The following is a 24,559-nucleotide window of genomic DNA, read 5'->3' as shown; positions in this document are numbered from 1 at the left end:
ATTGGTTTTTAAAAGGTTTTTAAAATGTTTTTGAAAAACCTTGGTGAAGGCTATCTTTTGATAGTAATCACCATTGAATAGTTAGACACAAACTTGAAGAAAACTCTAAGGTTTTTGCAAGTTTTCAAGTTTGTGTCAATCTTTGAAAATATGAAGTATTTTCATAGAAAACTATTTTTCTTTGATAGTATATGCCCTAAATAATGTCTACACGAAATCTCATGATTTTTGGATTTTTGTAGAATTTTCTAGGGGTTTCTGAAGTTGACTGAAATGGAATTTCAGCAACTATCAGAGCTCCGATCGATCCATGGATCGATTGGAGTGCCTGAATCGATCCGTGGATCGATTCAGAAGGCAAGTCTCCCGCGAGCAGAAGCTCGCTGGATCGATCAGCCGATCGATCCAGGTAGTCTGAATCGATCAGTGGATCGATTCAGAAAGGTTCAATCGATTGGATCCCAACTCCAATCGATCCAAGTTGCTGATTTTGGCTGGGAAGGCCTGATTTCAGCATCTTTGAACCATGGTTAGTCTATGCAACCATTCCAAACCCCTAAAATACATTTGTATACAATACAAGGGTGTTTTCATGTTGAAAACAAGGATGGATTGGTTAACGAAGACTAAGTAGAAGTTTAGGTTGAGGTTGTTTCAAATATTGAACATTTAAACCTCAAAACTTCTAAATTTGGGTTTCCTAAAGGTTTAGGAATTCCAAGTCATTGTTGGTGCAATGACAGAAGTTACCACCATGTCTTTAGGGGGAGGGACTCTTTAAAGACATTAAAATTATTTTTCATGAACCTTGGAAGGTGGTCAACCTTCCGTTAAGAACATGCTCAAGGTTGAGCGTTTGAACTTTAATGGGGAGTGGATATCCTCATTGTTCAAGTGGCTTCAAGTGGATAATGCTCAAGGATGGGCATTTGCCTACATTGGGGGAGAATGTAGGGTTAAGGTTAATGAAGGGTATGGGACCTTCATTATCGTGTTGACCACAACGAGTGAAGTTGTGAACAACGATGAGCAACTCTTCAGGGGGAGAGTTTTCAACAATGGGGCATTTGTTGAAGTGTGCCTAAAATTGAGGCATGGGTTGATGTGTGCTCAAAGATGGGTTGATGTGTGCCAATAGGGGGAGAATGTGTGGTTTAAGCTAGGCTTTCATTACCTATGGGGGAGCTCATAGGGGGAGAATGAAGGGAACCAACATTCATACTTTTGGCATGAATGGAGTTAAGGCTATGGGACTAGCTTAACTCAGAATGGTCCTAACTTAAAGGTATTGTCAAACATCAAAAAGGGGGAGATTGTTGGTGCAATATCCTTTAGGTCAAGGTTGACTGAGTTGACCAAGCTTGGGTCTTGGTCATAATTTCGATGTTTGACAATACATGTAGACACATGGACAATGCAGGTGCAGTTGTTCATGTGGGGAGATTCTGATCAGGGATTGATCAGTGTGATTGAAGGAGAGTCAAGTAGGTCAAGAGTGACCGGATACCTGACTAGGAAGTCCTAACTGGTATGTTAGGCAGCAGAAGTGAAAGTCCTGGTGAGTGAAGCCAGGCAGAAGGAAAGCCCTAGTGAGTGAAGCTAGGCAGGTGAAAGTCCTGGTGAGTGAAGCCAGGTGAAAGTCCTAGTGAGTGAAGCTAGGCAGGTGAAAGTCCTGGTGAGTGAAGCCAGGTGAAAGTCCTAGTGAGTGAAGCTAGGCAGATTGGAAATCCTGGTGAGTGAAGCCAGGTGAAAGTCCTAGTGAGTGAAGCTAGGCAGAAGGAAATCCTGGTGAGTGAAGCCAGGTGAAAGTCCTGGTGAGTGAAGCCAGGCAAGGGAAAATCCAGATGGGTCAAGGATGATCAGACATCTGGTGGAAGTCCAAGTAGGACAAGAGAGTGACCGGATACTTGGCACGACGAGTAAAGTCCAAGTGGGTCAAAGGGATTGACCAGACACTTGGTGGGAAGTCCTAGCAGGTCAAAGGAGTGACCAGATGCTAGGCATGATGTATCAACAGGTCAAGGTTGACCGGATGTTGGTTTGAGAGGCTTGGGACTTGGTTTTGGGCAAAAACCAAGTGCTGGATCGATCAGTGGATCGATCCAGGCCTTTCCTAGCGAACAGAGAGCCTCTGGATCGATTCGTGGATCGATCCAGATGTCCAAATCGATCAGTGGATCGATTGGGACGCGGCTGCTTTGCGCGATAAGCGCTGGATCGATCCGTGGATCGATCCAGGCGTTTTTCCAGAGCACAGAGGCGCTCTGGATCGATCCGTGGATCGATCCAAAGCCTCCCCGATCGATTGGGAATATTCGAATCGATCGGGATCCGACCGTTGCGTCGTATTTGAGCTGCAGGCGTGCGTTGGCTGCAGCAATCTCTTCTCCGATTCACTCCAGATTTCTCGCCAGCTCCTCCACAGCACTCACAAAGCTCAGATCGCCAGTTCTTGAAGGATCTTGGAAGTTTTCCAAGTCAAGAGGCGGATCAAAGCCAAGAAGAGAAGCTAGGGTTAGGGTTTATACTCATTGTAAGCTTGTAAGCTTGTATTTCTTGTATCCTTTCCCTCTCTTCTTGTATTGAGTCTTGTAGGGCTTCTCCGCCCTTGGTAGTTACCATAAAGGAGAGTTTTATTTAGTGAAGGGTGTGTGTGTTGGTGTGGATCCTTGGATTAGTCACCTCTTGTGAGGTGGATACCAAGTAAACCAACCGTGTTAGCGTTGTGTGATTGTTTCTTTGTATTTCCGCTGCATATTTTTGAAGAAACAAGCAACGCCAAGCACCGAGCGAACGCGACGAGCTATTCCCCCCCCCCCCCCCCCCCTCTAGCTACTTTTGGTCCTAACAAATATAGGGACGAATTTGGTGACGAAAATGATTTGTCCCAATTCTATCATAATTTGGGACAAAATTATTTTCGTCCCAGATTTCGTCCAAGAATCTGGGACGAATTCTGGGACGAAAATTTATCAAATGCTTATGCAATTTATCAACGAATTTGGCAACGATAATTTAAATCATTGGCATGTTTTTGTTGCCAAATTCGTTGCCAGTTTTGCAACAAATTTATTATTCGTTGCAAAATTAGGAACAAAAATGGCAACAAAAAAAATTTTGTCACCGAATTTGTCCCCAAATTCGTTGCAATATTAGGGACAAACTTGGCAACAAAAAATAATTTGTCACCGAATTCGTCCCCAAATTTGTTGCAAAAATAGAGACAAATTTGGCAGAAAAATTATGTGAATTCATCCCCAAATTCATTCCTAAGTTTGCAACAAAAACAATTTTCGTTGCAAATTTGTATACTTTTTTGCAACGAATTTGGGGACGAAAATTTTATTCGTCACCAATTTCGTCCCCAAATTCATTGCCAAATTTGTAACAAACCATAATTCGTTCCAAAAGTTGGCATCAACCATTTTGGGACGAAAAAATTTTCGTCCCTGATTTTGTCCCAAAAAATTTTGGAACGAATTTTTTTTTAAAAATTCGTCCCAAATTTTATCCCAGAATGCCTTATTTTTTGTAGTGTCTAGGAATGTGTAGAGATCTTAGAGGAGTAAATTTTAAACATGTGTGATCATAGTGGTGAGGTTGATAAGTGAAAGCTCTAGTGGTAAGGTTGGGTAAGTGGAAGCCCTAATGGTGAAGTTAAACAGGTCAAAGTCCTAGTGAAAATACTTGGCGACAAGGTTAGGCAAGAGGAGGGCCTAGTAGATCGAGGTTGGCTAGTCATTGGGTGATGATTTAAGTCAAACCTTGTTATTATATTTGATGTCTGTATTTGAGTGTGTAATAACGTTTAGGAACACACATAAAACTTGAAGAGCTTCTATGGATGTTTACATGGAGCTTGGAGAGCTTGTATGGATGTTTGCTTGGCATGGCTAAGGCGACACATTCAGTAGCTTGGAGATTTAAAGAGATAAGAGAAGGATAATATGAGACATCCAGGAATTACAAGATGAGAAGTTCTGAGGTGGTGTTGGAGTAGCTCTAGATTATTGATTTGACATGATTAGGTTAATAGCTCAATGGTTTGAAGTCTATAGAGATTGACAAAAGTTGCATGAGGCAAACCAAGAGGGACCACTCGCTCTATGGCTCAGCTCTGGCACATTGAGGAGATGCTCATAACAGGGAGATCTTGGATACAAATTACCCTAGGGAGCTCCTCATCAGTTGTTTGCTGCCAAGGAAGCGGTGCTCTCAAAGCGGAGGGGATGAATTGAAGAGGAAAGGGTTCTCCCTCCATGACTCTCATTGGAGTTGATATGGAGGATTAACCTGCTCCAATTTGAACTCATATAATCGATTCTCATTACAGGACACTCTCATGGAGGATTCCTTAACAATATGGTTGTTAAGGAGTTGGAGATTATCTTCTGAGAAATTCCCTTCAGCAACGCATCCAAAAATGTGTTAATGGATAAGAGAGAGATGTCCAGAAGCCACTACCCATACATTTAGAACTTGATTATTAGAAATATTATCTATAGGCCCTTGTACATATAGAAGAAAGTACCACTATATGAAATTTTTCTCTCCCTTGTTTATGATTGAACCCACACGCTGAAATGATACAAACTAAACACACCGTGCCCTCACGGCATTCTGCACACCATGAAAATATTTGCTGCATATTGACATTGTCTTGTGGTAGTGCTCCAGATGTTCAAGAGCAGGACTTGGATCAAGATAGACCTGCAAAGTCCAGATATGGCTCGTCGCCACTTCATGGCTTTTATATATCAGCTACTCTATCAATCACGTCCATAGCTTTTACTCTGTCAATATCAAAGTCAATGACCGGAAGCAATGATGGCCTTCTTGTCGTGAAGAAATCGTTCTTGCTGCAGCTCGTTGGCGAATGGCTGTTGCTCTTGCTCAATCTCTTGTGCTTACTCGGTTTAGACTTTGATATGTTAAACTCCTGACTTCTGCTAATTCCAGGGGTTAGTTTTCTAATGTTCACGTATTGCAGCATTTCTTGGTCTTCTTGGGTGAGAGTGGAACTCGGCGAGCTCTGTGTTGTCGAGGCTGGTGAGGGAGTCAATCCATTTGTGGGTGAACGAACTGGAGACTTGATAGGAGATTTGATCTCTCCATTTGCAGACTTGGAGTGGCGAACAAGGTGATGAAGCCACAAAACTAAGTCAAGAATGTACGCATCAGTCTTACCCTTGTCTGCATGATGCAGTGTCTCTATCCTGAGCAAGTCTACTTGACCACCAGCTTTTTGACTTATATCAGAACTGAAAGGAAGATACACAATTGAAATTAGGAAAACCTGGATAAAGGCTAGTAATGATCCGTCAATAAATGACCAGAGACTGATCTAGTTGTAGCATAATGGTTTATTACCTAGTGTTTGCCCACTCCCCAACCCAACCAAAACCATGGTGAGCCCTGGTTAAGTTCAAGTCAAATAACATGGATAAGCATTCATGACGATAATTAAAAGTTTAGAGGATGACTCAAAATGACAAGCTGAATTACTTGGTTGTGTTGTTGGCAAATGGCACAAGCCATTGCAATGTTTTTTCCATCTCTAATTTGATTTGAGGAACAGAAAGCTGCAAAAGATTTTTTTTTAAAAAAAAGTAGCACTAAAGTAATCTGTTATTGTGTTTCGCATCCTGGTGGAACTATATCAAACAAGTAAAGGTCTTTAATGATGATGAGCTACAGATTTAAACAATAGCATACCTCTTCCTTTGTTTGAGATAATTGCAACTTAGAACGAAATGTTGACTTTATATTTGGCGGCAATCCTTGGTACAAAGAATCTCTTGTATTCTGGGGCACGGAGCTTGACCGTGAGACCTATTGGTATTTGATAATTAGAGGATAAGTTAACAAAATAAAAGATTATCCACTATTTTCATACATTAACATTTCATCAAGGAAATTTCTGGTCTATGAGCAGGCTACATAAGCAAATAATTAATAGGTTCTTTGCTTCCAAAGCTCTTGGAGTGCAATGACCATCTCAAACTACATAAATGGTACTTTGTCCATCGTTATATGGAGTGTTGTAAAATAAGACAAGTTTATATTGGTCAACCATTGAATCTAACGATTTGCTAGGTTCTGTCATCCCCCAGGTATAAAAATTAGCATGGTTTATCTAATGAACCTATTGAACAAAGAGACCAACTTAAATCTGATGCCACTTTGCAGCTCATCTTTTAGAAGAGATACTCCATATCTATTCTATAGGACATGAGATATGCTTATCATGAAGTTGGATGACAATCAGTTCGGATAATGTGTAAAATAGAATTACTCATCCTCCTGTGGCACGTTAGTTCAGACTTCAGATATGTTATACATTATTGATAGCATATTAAATCAATAGACAGAAGCCACTAATAATGTTATAATATTCACTCGTCAAACAATGTAAAAAATACTTAAATAAGAAACTACCTCTGAAAACTGAATTTGCTAAAACAAACACTAAAGTCGTGCAATATCCATTCAACCTCCAAAAAATTAGGGTGTATTGAAAATTAAAAAAAATAAAAAAAAATAGTTTCACATTATATTAAAAACAATTAACAACACATATACATTTTCTTATTGAATAAGATAAATATATATTGCTAATTTGATTTAACAAAATGCAACTAAATAAAATTTATCATGATTTGATCAATTAGAGGATAGAGCCCAATAGTGTACAAGGATCCAGAAAATCAATCCCACCTAGTAGGATAAGGCTTGTTGTTGTTGTTGTATGATTTGATCAATTAATGACCAAATTAAATCATTACAACAACAACAACCAAGCTTTATCCTACTAGGTGGAGTCGGCTATATGGATTCATGATAATTCACAGTTTTATAGCCCCGCAGCTTCTCTTCTACAGTAGAACAACACAATGAGATCCTTTACTGAAGCTCAAAAAAGAGAGGCTGTGGACTCATGCTTGGATGGTCATATATGAAATTGTGTGAGCATAACCATCATTTACGCCATCATGCATCCCGCTTCCCTGAAGTTGTTCTTAATTGGCTACAAGGCACATCTTCCATCTGGGTTCCTCCTGAAGTAACAAACTTTTCCGCAAATCTATTTTCTATTGTTTTATTTTTTGGCATTTATGGTTATTCTCTTTTGTGAGATCATCCAGCCCTGTGCGGCTTTACTATATTCTATCTTAAAATATAGGTGGGGCTTGTTCCTCTTATTTTTAACTAAAAAAAAAATGCAAAGCAACTACAGCATGCCAAATATTGAGGTGGAACGCCATACAGTGTGTGCAATTGATGACGCAGCTGAGCAATTGCAGCTGCCGGATATATTTACCATCAACAGATGCATACAAAAGAATATGAAGCTAAATACACCAAGATAAGCATAACCAAATCTAGCTATGATAACTTAATTCTACATAGAATCAATGCTGATTATTTGAAAGGTCTTAAATAGGAAATGATCTGGAAAAAGAATCTTTATAAGCAAACGAAAAACCAAGAAGCTGCTAGCAACGAGCAAAAAGAAAAAACTTGAAACCAATGAAACTAACAACTCACAAGGGTGTCTATCTGAGTGATGATATTTGCATAATGTAGTGCAAGACCAGCAGGTCCTAATCTTCTTTGAAACTTTGTACTCGGCTCTGCCGGTTTAGAAGTATCTGCAATTTGATGAATTGCAATTTTAATTATCAAAAACAGACTATTGCCATGTGTAAATAGCAAACCAAATTTCATGTATGGATGGTCCATCTTAATAAATTCTTATCCCTTTTATCTGAGTAGGAAAGAACTCTCATGTACATGTTGATTGACCAAGTGACAAGTTGGAAAGCATTGTGCAACAAAACTAATTATATAATACTGAAAGACAATTGGAAAATTGGTTGATGTTTGGTATGATGTTGAGATAAGCATAAACAAAAGGGGAGAATGGAAGCCTGCTCTATTAACATACAATGTTTTCCTTGCCATGTTCTTTAAAGTTACCTAGAATTTGCAACCATTAAATCTGAAACATACTCCTTTTAATTGGTTAAAATTACATGTGGCATAGAATATGAAATAACAGCTGCATATACAACATGATGTCATGAGAAGGTAGAGGATAAGTACAGAGCTTGAAAATTAAACATTCAACAAAGACTAACTACAACTACCTAAGTTTTAGATATTCATTAGAGCATGTTGACAAAATGTAACCCAATCCACTATATACTCTTTACATCCATATCTACCATGGCTAAGACTACAATCTTTTTAATTCCAAATATTGAATAGTATATGCAGTAGTGTTGCTCAAAAAATTGAGCTAGTCTTCTCCTTGAACAAATACTTATTTCCCATACTAATTAGCCAGTAAATGTTTTGATTTTAAAACAATAAAATGTTCAACATTCTTCCCACTTGAAACAATAATTCCCACTTGAAACAATAATCTAGATACCACCCTCCCACACATATATAGAGTCAGACTCATGCCTAAAAAATCTTCAAGGTCAAATTGAAATCCTGAAGAAAATAATTCTATGTTACATGGAATAGTTATGATATCCAATAATGCATAAACCAATATAGTATTCTATGTAATAGAATAATTTAATGTTGATTCATGACAAAAAAATATATATATAGGTTTGTATCTATGACACAAGCAAGGTATCATTATTTCATTCCATTAAGAATGCATGAAATGAACAATAGAAAATTTCATCTTCAAATACTTTTAACCTAGAAAAATCATGCTGACTCCGCCCTCTCTGTTGACTCAGACTCAATAGCATCAACACAAATGAAGAGAGAAAGAAATAAGACACCAACCATGTTATGGAAACAAAGGGAGGAATGAAAACAACTACATTCTAAGTCTACATTGATTTTACGTAATTGTCAGTTTATATCAATGTGACAAGATGTATGAATTTATCAATCTGTTGTTATGTATCAAGTACCCATTGGCTATTGTCAAAACTCTATAAAATTTTCTTCTTCTATGTCAGTGTTAACCTTGAGATTTCATTTTCTTTAACCTTTATACTTCTATCATAGAACATATTGGGGTTAATTTAATGCCTCAATAAGGCATACTTTTGATTGGTTGGTTCACATTTGAATGACTTTTCTTCCTAATTTCTAGAATTATATAAACTAAGATTGGTACTGAATTGTATTAGTATAAACAAAATCATAATGGTTCTTTTAAATTCCAATTCATGTGGGAGAACCATATTACTTTACATGTGAACCATAGCATGTCATATGATGTGAATTATGAATATACAGATACAAATGGCTTTGGTTGCAGCGCAGTTGTGCAACTAAGGCATAATGACAGTACACATTTTTCCATAATATATCAGAGTTACATGACAAATAAAAAATAATTTGGTCCACTACCAGCTTTTGGTACTGATCAATCTCCATCCTCCCGACCAAAGCATATTAAAAGTTGAAAATAATTTTAAAAGATAATCAAAATAAACCTACAGAAAATCACTACCAAAATGTAAACTCAATTATCAAAACATGCGGGTATAGGCATGAAATGTAGTCCAACAAAGATAATGTGAAATTCCTAGCCCCGTCCCTGTTGAGCGTTTGATTGATTGTTTCACATTTCATGAGATAGTGTATAACATGTCAGTGGACACCCTTATAATATGGCTTTTGGCATTGTGTTTGCATTCAAAAGTACATTTCCTATATAAACTCGTGATGAAACCCATTGTGAAAAAGTAGTTGCATTTGATAATCAACAAGTCAAAATTAATTTGATTTGATGTAGTGTTTGGTAACACTAAAATGTATTCTGTTAATTAAAATATAAAGTATATTATTTTTACATCTTAAATTTTTACTACTATTTTATGACAACTATTTTCAAAAATAAATATTTTATGCAATATTTATATTCATATTTATTTGTCAAACTATTGTGATATGATTTTATATTTACTTAAATAATTAATTTCATGGTGAAATAGCATTTACTTTATCTGTTACAATCATTATAGTATAATTATTTGAATTACTTAATTGATAGTAAAATAACAACGCTGATTATAGAATAATTTAATAATTGAATAATTTGTGTGACTTTATTATCTTGATATGTTTAAATGATTAGGGTAATCATAAAACAGTTTATGTTTTCAATATGTGATAATAAAATATTAATTCAAATATTAAATACTATTTTACAGTATACTAAAAATGTATTTACTTTACTATAATAGTTAATATTAACATTTATAGTATTAATCATTTGCTTAATTCACTCTCAAAGTGCCTTGGGCCACTAAAGCACTTTGGAAGAACATTCCCTAAACCAGCCTATGTCCTATCACAGGAACTGCAGAAGCATAATGAAATATCAAAGATAGGAAAAATTGAAGATTTGTTAAGACCCAAAAGTAGTCATGACTCATGAATAAAGCAACACAAGAACGTAATACTTGTTGAAGCTAGTGAAGGGAACAAATAGAAAGTAAACTGAGACAAGTTTAATTCAAGTACCAGAATTTCCAAATGCATCATTAATCTTCAAATGTATGAAATGGACAATATCTACAAGCTTCACCAGTACCTACAATAGAACAAGGTCAACTTTTTTCCTACAAAACACAGAAAGGAACTTCCAGTTTCTAACATATATTACTAACGTCTTAACTTCTATTAATATAAACTCCCAAAGGGTTGCCAATTAAATCAATAATTTGTAAAATCAATGTCAAATAACAGAGTATGGTGATTAGCAATGTAATATTACCATATTATGGCACCTTATAGCAACATATCCGCTTACCTCTTCCAAATTCTTGGACCACAGTGATCTTTTCTTCAAGGATTTTACATGCTTTCTTTGGCTCTTCAGTTCTTGCTTTAGAATTTGGAGATTATCCCCTACATATCAATTAATACATTCAGGATGATGATTGTTAATAAAACTGCATATAAAGAGTTACAGTTTTCATAGCAACAGCTGTGACAGGAATGTATGTTTAAGCCAATTAGGTTATTGTAGCATGAAAAGAATGTTAGCATATATGAGAAGAATGTTAGTTCACATCAATATGAGCATAAAGTTGCCCCAAAACTGAACGATTGTACCTCCACATCATATTGGGGTTAGCAACCTACAACATGTTTTGTTGACTAAGCTGAATATTTCATATTATTGACCTGAGTAAGATCTCAAGTTTCAGTGACAGAGAATGCTGACTGGGTACATAGCCTTTCAGCATCCCATGCATATATTTGATTAAAAAACAAACTTACTATTCCAACCCCACAGGTAATAATAGAAAATAATCTGATAAACAAGACCACTACAGTGATTAATCATGGAATTGTAAGGCTTCAGAAGTTGCGACAGTGTTAAAGTTGATTCTTATGAATGACAGAAGACATTGTAGCAGAGGTACAAATGATGCCAAAGGAGAGGTGCGAGGTGGCAAAAGGAATAGAACAAAGTACCGTATAAAATAATACAAAATAAATCCACATAGAGAAAAGTGAGACACGGTATGTAAGTGGAAAACTATGCGTTGTCCCTGAGTTTCAGCCTCTAACTAGAACAATATAATTTTCCGTATTGTGTCAGACCAGTGTGATTTTGATACTTATTTGATTGAATCATTAATAATAATAAATAAAAAGCAGCTCAGTGCACGAAGCTCCCGCCATGCGGGGTCCCGGGGAAGGATCCATTATATGCAGTCTTACCCTACTTTTTGCAAGAGGCTATTTCCAGGAATTGAATCATTAATAATATTATTAATTTTACTTAATATAAATTGTAACTTTTTAATTAAATTTTCATTGTAATTAATTGTTTACTAAATAGTTAATTAGCTTACTAATAACAAATGTTTATTTTTTTCATTTATATTTGTTGATTAATTTGATCACCTTATTCTTTAGAAATAAAAAAAATTCCAACCAATCAAGTTTTATTTTTTAGTCATGAAGTGTAAAGTTCTCTCATTTTATAATAATTTATACTTATGATCTATTCAATTTCTGAAGGTAGAACTTTGGAATAAGACACACTTTAATACTTTATAAATTGAGATATACTTTGCTTTCAAATTCTATAACATTGAAGCAATTAAAGACTGAGAAGCTTTCATTGTCGAGGATGAAATTTTTCTAAAATAAACATATATTTTTATAAGTGTATCTAATTGTATTTAAAATTAATTCATGAGCATTCAATATAAAATTTTAATATTAAATATCATTTTTTGTTTTTTGTATTTTATTTTATAAAACCTTCAAAAAGCATAGGAATGTAGTGAAATAATTTAAATTGTATCATTCCTCTCCTCTCCTCTCTCTCTCTCTCTCTCCCTCCCCATTTCCGCCATGAGTTGTCGTTCTCATGTCGATGCTAAAATTTCTCAGCTAAATAGTAAATTTTGCTTGTGTTGACTGACACACATTGGCACCTCAATTCATGATCTATACAAATTGAATAAGCTGAAAAAACAAGCAATCAGACTCCGATTAGTATTCAAAATACATGTCAATGTGCTTTAAAATCATACAACTAACTTAAGCTAACGTGAAACTTGGATTGAGCACGAGATGCCAATGTTGACAACTAATAGTGGGCAAATGAATTGACACTTGGCCAGGTCATTTTCTTGCAATGATATACTATGCAATATTAGAAGTGAATTTGGTTCTCCATGCAAGAACTTGATAATTCAAAAATATTAAATGATCTGAACTTAAATTCAGGTACCTGAAGAGAAGGGTAGAATATTTAGACTAAATTGGTACACTAGAAGGATATATATACTACCATCTGCATAACTCATAACGGGAGCATTTTCATAGTGCTTTTGATCCATTCAAGTATCTTTATGCAATCTAATTATGCAGATGAAACTAATCCTGTGCTGGGACTTTGCGAATAGAAATTAAAAAAGAACAAAATCTTTTAATGTTGGGAGAATAATCCGAGACTCAACAGGATGGGTGTGTTTGCATAAAATACTAGATCAACCAGCAGTTGCTCATGAAAACAAAATAGAAGAAACTTCTCATGAAACAGTTTCTGAAAACAAAAATAAATGTTGATAACCTAGATGAGAGGCTGACCTCTTTGAACTCCACTTGCACTATCATCTTCTTGCTGTTTTCTCCTAGAATCTTGCTCAAATCTATCCAAGGTATGAAACTCATGATATAATTCCTATAGAATAACGAAATTAGTAAGAAACTTTTGAAAATGAAAAAAAATGACAAAATTGCATAAGATAGCATTTAAAGGTTTCATATAAGACTTCAAACTTATGTAATACCAACTGGAATAACTGATCAGCCCAACCAAAAGAAAAAGTCACTATAATGGCTAGGAACGAGTTAGCAATCACTTTGCATGAACATTGAATTATTGTTTATACAACACATTGAACCTACGTAACCCTACTTAAAAAACCAACATCGACATACTGACATAGACTAGTAAGACCTCCCAACTGCTGAAATGAAGCAGTTCAACTCTTACAATTTTGATTAGAATTTCAAACTGTATGAATCCCACACCTGGAATAAATCAATTAAACTCCAAAGGCTTCTAGTAAAATTTCACATTCGTGTATGAATTTCTCTACCACAAGAACCTTTTGACTGTTTACATAATGGTGATCTTTAGCTTCTGTCTATGAAAGTGGATGGACTCTCCTATTTGTCCAAGAGGTACAGGAATCAGCTAATTCAAAAAAAATTAGGAGAAACATCATTGTTTCATAGGTTTACTCAATCCTTACATATTTCAGTTATGGCAATAAATAAATAGCTTATCACCCCAGAATCTCTCCAACATTACTACTCGTGAAAGAGTCACATGAGTATACAATAGGTTTAAGAACTGATGAGATTTTAAATGAATCCATTGACCAAGGACTAAAAGTAATCATGAGAACATGTGCAAAAGACAAAGAAAGAGAAAAATCAATCCACATAAAAGGGAAACAAATAGAAACAAAAATATATATATATTGCGCAAGTAATCAAGACACAATCATGAGTCTGGACTAGTTAAGAGACTCAACATCGAACTTGGTACAGAATGGAAAATCAAAGCAAAATTATAATATGACATGATATCAACATATGGAGGCATAGCCATATTTTATTCACAGCTTTTTTGCAACAATGGTTTGAGTCATAGTAATCAATCCCACCCCACCAGAGCTCAAACACCTCTCCTTATCCATACCTAGTACCATAGTGCCTGTCCTGCCAATCTAGTACTAGTGCCAGCACAAACCAAGGTTTCAATATCAATCAATATAGATAAAAGGAAAATTAGCAAAATCAATTTCAATACCAAATGAATTACGAACTCGTCTAGGTCTTAGAAATGGATGGGATTTACCTTGTCTGTTGTTAGTAGGGGTTCCTATTAATGTGTTAGTAGTAGGGAGATTGATACCACGAACACATGTTATAATTTATCTCGTTTTAGATTTTTTGTATTCATTCAATATTATCAAAATAAAGTATGAAATTCATATATTTTTATTTATGCAAAGTAAACACAAATGAGATGAGATTGGAAGGGAGTCCAAATCAAGGTCAACGTCAGTGTGAACCATGCCAACCTGTACAATATCAGCATGAACAAGGTCACCATTACAATGATACTTTAAAGTAAGACATTGATAATCTCCTTTCTACTAAGATGACAAGTTCTTTTTCTCCTTTTTTCATTATGATCAAGCTGGTCACAAATTCAAATTCCATTATGATCTGTGGATGAGCTATACCAAGCTAGACAGCATTCGTGCAAGTAGAATTGGTCCCTTCTGTAATGAATTTGATCGACTGTCACATTAAACAGCTGCACTAATGTACCTCATACTGAATTATGATGAGCTAACCTATGGTTGAGCCAAAGGCCAATAAACCAAGGCCCTTTAGCCCCTATACACCAAACAGATGGGAAACAAGGATTCTGGGCCAGTTCCTGTCAACACATGCTGTTATGAGTGAAGACTAGATCGATGAAATTCAGTAAAAGATAATACTGTAAGCATATTCCCTACAAATCATATGCTATAATCATAAGACTCCTAGCCAAAATTTGTGCATGACTCAACCCCTATATTGAATGATTTTCACAAACAAGGATCATGTGTTCCACGGTAAGATGCTGAAAGCACAACTAACACATAATATTTATATCCATCAATGTGGTGATTCTTGTAAGTTAAATCTTGTTTCTTGAGAAGCACAAAAAACAATCCCGCAGAACATAAATAATATCGACATTTTGATGTCACTAATCTACAGAACTTCTCTTGTGAGAATGATGTGTGACCAATTCTCTTTCTATGAACAAAAAATCTATTATGTAAAAACAAAATTTTCTTGTAACACTATCACACAAAAATACTCAATTAAACTCTTGAATTGTAAAAACATCTAGATCTACGCTATTGTCTCCCACAAAAGGGCATAACCTTTAAGCATGTTATTAGACCTCAAAAGCATCATGAGTATAAAAATAATCAGAACCAAACATAAGCATGAAAATTGCCCTTGCTAATTCCATAAAAGTCAGTAAACAATAAGTATCAGATATTGTGAATATGAAATGAAAACATTACAATAACAATGATTACTGAATTAAGTGTACCCACAGCTGTATGTTGAGCTAATGTTAAAAGTTGCTCAATCGCTGCCCCTGCTGCTTCTTTCAGCTGATTTATAGGTGTGAGTTCTGATGTCAGACTGATATCAATAGAAAATATAAATTAATTGTGTGGGCAGTGATACTGGTTATTTTAATTCTGTGGCATAAAGATGGGAATTTTACTTGTTAAAGTAGCGCTCCAAATTGTGCCATTGAGGATCTTTACAACGATTTCCAAAGCGCACAACCTCATTACAGAAGACATCAAACTCTTCCCTATTGAAAAAAAAAATCTTGAATGAATGGAAATAATAGTTAATTTCCTAAGGCATATCTTTGGATATGGCCAACCTTTATTGTGAAATTCATGAGAATATGTTTAATCATAAGTTGCATACTTACCTATGGGATGAATGAATGAAGAATGACATCCCAAAGTAAGTACCTTTTGTCATAAATAGCAATGCTTAGCAATTCATCCATATCTCTAGATATCAAATGTTGTACACCTTCCGAGGGAAGAACAACTTCCTTTAAATGCTTTATGTTCTCCTCTGAAACTGATTGCATAAGATTGGATCCTTTAACTATTGTGTTGGCAACTTCGAAAGATAAAATGGCTATTTTGTTTCCCTTTGTTGACATTCCTGCCATAAAACTACTACTGAGATGCAAATTTGTCACACTAGTCCCAAGAGTGTCCAATACCTCCACTGCTTTGCCAAGCCCCATACTACCTGCTTTGCCCAAAACAGAACTCACTTCTGAAACCTGTTATACAATAAGGTGTAACTGATATGCATTGATAACAGGGATGTATACAATCAAGAATTACAAGGGAAGAATAAGGTGCAAGCACATTGCAAAGAAAATCATAATCAAAACATTCTATAGTTGTGGCTGTTAAAAGTGCTCATGAAGGAAAGCAGAATATAAAAGATAAGAAGTAGAGTAAATACAGAAATATTCAAGATCAAAGTGTTCAGTTTTTTTTAAGCAAGACAGCATAAGAATAAACAAGTTAGATCATCCTTCCTTTCATTGTGTTGCAAAATGTAACTGACAGATAACATCAGGAGTACAAAATTGCAATGTATAGAAAATTCAGAAATTCATCAACCTAGGAAGAAAGTACACTTCTAGAAATGAGGCAAAATAATTCATGAACCTATAACAAATGAGACAAATTGCATCTAAACTACCTAGATTCCTTGTCATCTCAATTCTGCAGTATGCATCTATTTTTTGTTTAGTCAGTAGTCATTCATAGTTTTACACCTCTTTTGACATGTGAAGAGAGATTATTAAAATTATTAGGCTCAGAATCATGATTGAAAGAGACAATTTGTGATAAACATTATTTGCATTCACCCTTCTGATACAATGGCTCAAAGCACAGGAACAGAATATAGTAGAAAAAATACCTGAAAATTCAAAAGAGGGTTGTCAAGAGTAATATGAGTATCAAGCTTGAAGGGTTCAGACAATGTATTCAACCAAATTGGATTTGTAGGATCAAAAAGATCAGAATCAGTAAAAAAAAAAGAGAAAAATAAAATTGTTTCATATATCATTTTATTTAGTACTATACTAATTGAGTTAATATACATAAGTACATAATAATACTATTAGACTTTTATATATGTGACTACAATATATTCCTAAGTAACTCTAGGAGAAAAATCCCAAATGTAGTCCTTCTGCACAAATAGCACCCAAACAAGGCTCTGTTTTTTCAAATTTCCTAACAAGCTATCAAATCACCATAAAAGACATTTCAATTTTACCCCTGAAACAACAGTTTTTATGAAGCATTGTTGTAAAAAGAATCATTCACGACACTGGTTTTGTTAGAACATTGTTTTAAAGTTATATTAGATATTTTACATTATGGAACATTAACACTGTCTACAAAATTAGGATCATTCTTTCAGTGTGTTTAAACAAAATCACCCAATCATTTACACCAATTTAATTACAGATCTATCAAACTCTTAATAGCTCTGTTTACGTGTACTAACCCTTTAATTACAGATCTATCAAAACCATTAGTAGTTTAGTTAACATAACCACTAATTAATACTTATATAATATCTTTTTATGGTTCAGTGCCTCTTTAATACAATCTAAAGCTTATTAATTATTATAACTATTTACAAACAGTGGTATAAAGAGAATAATATCTAATATTTGGTGGCGTTGGGACACGAGTTATCCCTTCATTTTTCTATGCTAACCTAACTATTACCAATTTTGCATCTCTCCATGTGGACCATGTACCACTCCTCATGTCAATCCTAAACACTATCATGAGTTTCTTTATAACATAAATTCATTGTGAGTCCACCTCTATCACACTTTCACCAAAGTCACATAGCTCCATTGCGCATTTCCCTATCCATTGCCATATGTTGATGCTTTCAAGTTGGATGATGAGACTCAAATATCATGTCCTCTTGTAATTTGATTCCATCTTTGCATTTAAACATTTCATTGTAGGACTTCACCACCTCATTGTAGTCCAAGACTCCAAGTTAAAAGTTTGAGAAAATAATGCATTTTTTCATCTATGTTTTTTTACTAGAGGAATTACATGAGGAATTCTAGAAAAAAAAGATATTAGTGTAACATATATTGAACTAATTAAGGATATATATGAGGATATAACGACTAGAGTAAAAACTTCAAACGGAGTAACTGAACATTTCCAATAAAAATAGAGTTACATCAAGGATTAGCTCTAAGTCCTTATCTTTTTATACTAATTATGGACGAACTCACTGCACACATTCAAGACACAATACTGTGGTGCATGTTGTTTGCAAATGATATTATTTTGGTAGATGAAACACATGAAGGAGTAAATGCTAAGCTAGAATCGGGAAACACTAGAAGGAAAAGGTTTTAAGCACAGTAAAATAAAAACAGAATATATGAAATTTAAATTTAGCAATATTAGATATAATGAGATAATTGTTAAGATAGGAGATGACGAGTTGTCTGGAAGTAAGAGCTTTAAATATTTAATATCATTTTTGTAAAACAATGGAGGGATTGAGAGAAATGTCTTACATAGAATACGAGAGCGTCGGGTGTTTTATGTGATCGTAAAGTTCCTTTAAAACTTAAAGGAAAGTTCTATAAAACCGCAGTTAGACCTATATGGAACTGAATGTTGGGCTATAATTCGAACTTGAGAATTGCAGAGATGAGGATGTTAAGGTGGATGTGTGGACATACGAGGATAGACAGAATAAGAAATTAGAGTATTAGAGGGACAGTGCAATTGCATCTATTGCGGGAAAACTCCAAGAGACGTTTAGGATGGCACGGGCATGTACTTAGACGTCTAATAAATGCTTCAGTTAGGCGATGTGAAACTATGACAAACATGCACATCAAATGAGGAAGACAAAAAAAACTTGATTAGCAACAATAAAACAAGATAAAGTTTATTTAAATATAGATGATGATATAGTAGGGGATAGAGCCCAATGGCGTAAAAGGATCCACATAGCCGATCCCACTTAGTGGGATAAGGCTTGGTTGTTGTTGTTTTTGTTTTTTTTTTACTACCTTAGCAATGTTAGTCAATTTCAATTGGATTCTATATATTTTAGTCGTTTCAATAAATTTATGGATTTATTTCTCAAAAAATATCAAATAGATCATTGTAGATCCTGACCCAACTCAATCAATCTGAATTAGAGTTGTCTAATATGTTTGAAAACCATGATACATTGACTCTAAGAATAAAATATCACCAACTAATTCAGCATTGAATTGAGAATATAGAAAAACAAAACCATCACCACAAAAAGCAACTATGTCCTAACTTGTATCAACTTAGGTGGACTATATGGATCGTATATCCTCATTTGAAAACAAAAACTATAGGAGTGGGCCTATAGGCACCAAGGTTTAAAATTTCGACATATGCCGAGGTTTCGGTCCTGGACCGGAGCGATACGATTTTGTACCGTATCGTGTCGTGCCGATATAGTTTCGGTATTTTTTTAAATATAAAATATATTAATTAAAAAATTAAATATTTAACATAAATATTGAAAAAATAAACAATATAAAAAATAATCTTTAAAAAAAGGGAAAGATAAATATATGAAAATAGATAAATAAATAAATAAAAAATTATTATAATTTTTAAATTAAAATAAATGAAATATAAAATTAATTAGATAAGTTTATTAGGGGCTAATAAAGCCTCTTTAGATTATCTCCATCATAGCTAGGAGTTGATTAAAATAATTAACTTAAGTTTAATTTTAAAAAAACCGTAATCTAACATCACTTGCGAGCTCGCGCAACTTCGGTGTTGCTGCAGGGTTGCGCGACCCCTCGGCCATGGTCGCAGGGATCGCGTGACTCCTCCAGGGCCACAGTGGTGGTCGTGCAACCCCTCTGCAGCAGCTATAGGATCTCGCGACGTCTTCGCGGCGACAATGGAAGGGTTATGCGACCCCTCCGCTGCTATTGCAGAGTCGAGCGACCCCTCTGCTGTGACATCGCACAACACGTCGCAATGGTCGTGAGTTTGGTGCTGGGATCGTGTCGGTGTCGGTCGCTAGGCGGAACGAGATATTTCGTCCGTTTCGACTGTCTTGGCGCAGCACTTTAAACCATGATAGGCACACTGAGACTTTATTCAATAGGGAACAAAATTTATATCCTCTTTAAGCTATGTGCAAGGCTATATAATTCTTGTTAGCATCCAGGTAATCTAGATTGTTCTAAAATATTAGATAAATTTTAACATTAATCTCCCTCTAGTTCAAACATATTTAATTCTAACTAGTTCAAGTCATTCAATTTCATAATCTATCTTTTGACCACATTCATACAACTGTACCTTAGTTTTTCTTATTTATTATCAATCAAGATTACACCTAACTGCATGTAAGTGCAACCAATAACATAACTCTTTTGTTTATCAATTCGACTGACCCTACAGTTTGTCTTAGCATTCTCATCTATATTGGTCCTTTACATCTAATGTTTCAAAGCATCATGTATCAACTATCAAGCCACTATTATGAATTTTTTTATCTAACCCATCATGTATCAATGCACTATGCTTAGTCCATGTCTTCATTCCTATGGATGATTGTAACTCTTAAAGTGCTCAGCCTTTATCTATGAATGAAATTTCTTTATTCTCTCCTTGATGTTGCATAAGATATGGATAACATTCATGTGGCTGATCCCACATAATGGGACACAAGTAACTTCATATTGATGGTGATGATACAATAGGGGTAAAATCACAAGTTAGAAGCTGATTTTTCTTTTTTTTTGACACTTGTGGTTATAATGAAGGTTTAAAATTCTAGGGATGTACAAGTCTCAATTTGGAACGTGAAATTGGAGAGTTGGGGATTTGCACCAAGTTGGGAAGCAAAAGAACCATTCAAGCAATACTTTATAGACAGAAATTATTGCATTTAAATCTATTTTTTTATCTTCCATAATTATTTACATTTATTTTTTTTTATCTTTTTAACTTTAAAATTTTTTTACAATACAATGATGTCCATTGACTAACAATGATCAAGCCGATTAAATCAAACCTAATAAAGGAATTCAAATGACCAATAATTCAAGCTTCATTAAAAAAAATCATGATATTTTTTGGCGCACAAGTTGGGCTTGATCTTTTCAAAATGGAAGTAACTTCTCCCATGCTCATCTCCTCATCAGGGTGTGTGTTAGTCCAAACTCTTTGGAGTTGGCTGCAAAATTCTTATCAAAAACTCATGTAAGGTTTTTCCACTTGAGATCCACACTCATTTTTATCATACCATTGAGTTCTATACCAACTCCGCCCATGATGAACTGTTGTTGTTGTTGTTGTAGTATTCAGTTCTATACCAATCAAAAACAATTTGAGTGAAACAATTAAAGTCTTATAATAACTTTGTGCAAAATTGCAGTTGCAGCCATACAAGTATTCATTGGTTATATTCCCAATAGTTGTTAAAATACATCATATCATGTCTTTTAAACATCACTAAAATTATTATAACTTGTCATCTTTAAAAATGACTTTCATAAGTTCTTTCCAAGTAAACAATAATTATGTGGAAACATTGACGCTCAGTTTCTCAGGATAGATCAAAGAGTCCATCAACAGTATGGAAACATAAAAACCACCAAGTTATTTCTTTAATAGTCTTGTATGAACATTCAATAAAAAAAGAATTAATTTCCTCAAAGAAATCCATCCAAATGAGAGAAGCGGCTCATTATTTTGTTATGCTTAACCATTGGACCAAAATGCTTAAGCCCAAAGGAATATCAGTTCACTCTTCTAAGTCAATCGAGACATGAGGTCCAACACAACCTAGAATCATGGTTAATCTTTTATTATATGAGGCCTAATGGTGCTAAAACAACTCTTGTCAAATATCTCACAATGCTTAGAATCTGGTCCATTTTTATACAATTTCTAGCAGCCCACCCAATAAAGAGAGCTGACCCATTAATTTATTAGGTCCAACCATTGGCTCCAAATGCTTAAACTTAATTAACAATGCTTCACTCATTTAAGTCTATAAACATCAGCCTACAAACTCTATGTGAGAATAAAGAAGAGTGTTACACTTGCCATACATTAAAACAACTCCTCTTTTTTTATGTTAACCCAAAATTGAATTAAGCATATATCAATAAATCAACAACATGCATAGGATGGGACACCTTATTCCATATAAACACTGATATCACAATGATCCATATGAGAAATCTTCTAGTCTTAGCGGCCTAGTAGACCGAGTGAGTGCTTCTCAGAATAAACATCAGATTAAGCACAAAGACAGAAGATTGGACATAATGATAGATGGTAAATTTCCTAATTAAAATTAAATTGAGGTCACAGAAATCCAAAAAACTAAATTAATCAAGAAAGAAGTAAATTTGCTGATCTAGGATCAAACAACACATGCATGCAAGCTATATTAGGAATTCTTTCAAGACATGCACAATGGTAGAAAGGCTATGCACAAATACAAATGAAGAAATTGAGTGGTAAAACTAAACATGGTGGCATAAAAAATGAACCATGACTTAATAATGCACTATGTCAAAGATTTGGTTGGTTCCCTAAAAGATTGGATCCCCTCTCTTCAAAAGGTTACTAACCCTTTTATTTATTTATTTATTATTTATTTATTTTTGATAATTTAGGTGTATGGGCTTCGCCCTGGATGTAGACAACCTTCCCCATTGATTCGCCTACTGGGTAAATCCATAGAACAATTTATGAACACTCACCGACCTCAAGGATATTTATCTCATTTGAGATTCGAACCTTGGTCCCCTTATTATTCCTCTGGGCAGAAAGTTCCAAACTTACTACTCTGCAACATTAGATTGGTATTTTGCAGAAATGATAGTTATGACATTCTTGGACTGATTCATCTAAACTGTCCCATTTGTTGTCCTGCCACACTATGAAGTATCCACACAATCACTGAAAATGGTGAGAAAAAGAAAAACATTGTAACCCATCTCATCTCGCTTAATATGATGATGGAAAAGGTATCAAATCATTCATTGTGTTAGCAGTCCTTGAAAAAATAAATTAAAACAAGAACATCAGACAAGCTTGCCTTGGTAGTCCCTGATTTCACAGAGGTACTGTGTTTAGAATTGGTTAGCCTGGAGGAATTCTGCGAGGCAGATCTAGAGAATTGTGATTCAGTCTCATCTGCAGAAGTGACGGGAGAGTTTCCAGGAACAGGTTGTTCGTGCAGCTGCTTCTCCATTGCTTCTTCCACTGTATTCCTTTGCGTCTTGCGAGACTGATTCGTTGTTGACTGATTCCTGCGTCCATTGGGGTCCAGTGTATCACTAGGCGATTTATCCACGGCTGATCTTTTCGAACAAGTTCCGCCCATTTGACCGAATATTTTGTCAACTCTAATTCTTCGTCCTTTTCACAGGCCAGAAACCTCTGCAGTAATCTCAGCAAAAATCGCTACAAGAAGCTGTCCTTCAAAAGAAACGATTCTATGGAGCATTTAAAATATGACGTGAAGAGTTAATCGAACCAGGCCGCAGCTTTGACAGATGAACACGAACATGAAACACCTAAAAACACTAGGAACAAACTGGTTTAGGAAGTCGAAGTCGAATTCTCCAAATAATCATAAATCACACACACACACACACAAACACACACACAAGAAAGGGAGGAAAAAAATGCGAATTTTCAAGCACCCACACATCGTGAATCTAAAAGTGAGAACCAGTAACACACCTTGTCGAAACGATCAGAAACGGACAAAAAGAAAGAAGACAGTAGGGAGAACGAAACAGCCAACGATCGATTCGAGGCTTCTCCGAACGATGAAGAATCGATTTTCCCCGGCCACGGGAGCGACAAACTCCGCCGCGGCAGGAGAACCTTATTAGGCAAGCCCCACGCTCGGTCAGCCCCGAACGCTCTTACAAAATGAAGAAGAAAACCAAATCGCAGTTTTCAGGCGCATCACTAGGAGGAACGGCGATATAGAAAAGGACCGCACCTGTCGCCGCAAACCGATCAAGCAACAACGAACGAAAAGGGTAAACTGCTCTGGTGAGTCAGTGAGTAATTGATTGATAGTTCATCCCATCGGTCAAGATCGCATCTTTACGCTTCCCCGGCATCGGGAGGCAGAGAATCACATGAACGAAGCTCAGCACGCGTTTAGGGAGGGACACAAGTGGAAGCTGATCAAGCTCAAAACACAGTAAAGTCCTCTTTTGACTCCGTCTTCAATTTGGATACTCCTTAATTATTTTTTTCTTTTTTTTTTACGGCCTATACAATTAACTTCCCCTTAGTTTTCTCTACGTAGATATTTTTGAGGACTCTGGACTTGAGAAAACGAGGCCAAAGAAAATATATTCCCTTGTGGG

At 35.3% G+C, this 24,559-nt stretch overlaps 1 protein-coding gene across 3 annotated transcripts; it reads right to left on the bottom strand.

Annotated features, from left to right (window-relative positions):
* Positions 1-4,447: 4,447 nt before the first annotated feature.
* LOC122042838 (protein PSK SIMULATOR 1-like) lies at positions 4,448-24,379 on the bottom strand. 3 transcript variants are annotated; one of them, XM_042603168.1, is made up of 14 exons: positions 24,184-24,379; positions 23,916-24,102; positions 23,266-23,746; positions 16,086-16,411; positions 15,824-15,916; positions 15,648-15,738; positions 13,099-13,192; positions 10,796-10,893; positions 10,507-10,576; positions 7,549-7,652; positions 5,716-5,832; positions 5,506-5,582; positions 5,371-5,415; positions 4,448-5,261 (listed from the first exon to the last, which is right to left on the bottom strand). In XM_042603168.1, the coding sequence occupies exons 3-14, from the start codon at positions 23,551-23,553 to the stop codon at positions 4,751-4,753; spliced, it is 1,914 nt and encodes a 637-aa protein (XP_042459102.1). In that variant the 5' UTR covers positions 23,554-23,746; positions 23,916-24,102; positions 24,184-24,379; the 3' UTR covers positions 4,448-4,750. The 3 variants fall into 3 exon arrangements, with proteins under 3 accessions (XP_042459102.1, XP_042459103.1, XP_042459104.1); XM_042603169.1 differs by having other exon boundaries at positions 23,266-23,755; positions 23,916-24,379; XM_042603170.1 differs by lacking the exon at positions 23,916-24,102.
* Positions 24,380-24,559: the final 180 nt, after the last annotated feature.

Source organism: Zingiber officinale, chromosome 2A (genome assembly GCF_018446385.1).
Source record: "Zingiber officinale cultivar Zhangliang chromosome 2A, Zo_v1.1, whole genome shotgun sequence".
Lineage (NCBI taxonomy): Eukaryota > Viridiplantae > Streptophyta > Magnoliopsida > Zingiberales > Zingiberaceae > Zingiber > Zingiber officinale.
The sequence above is the reverse complement of the archived record's forward strand: the minus strand, read 5'-3'. Positions and strand labels throughout refer to the sequence as shown.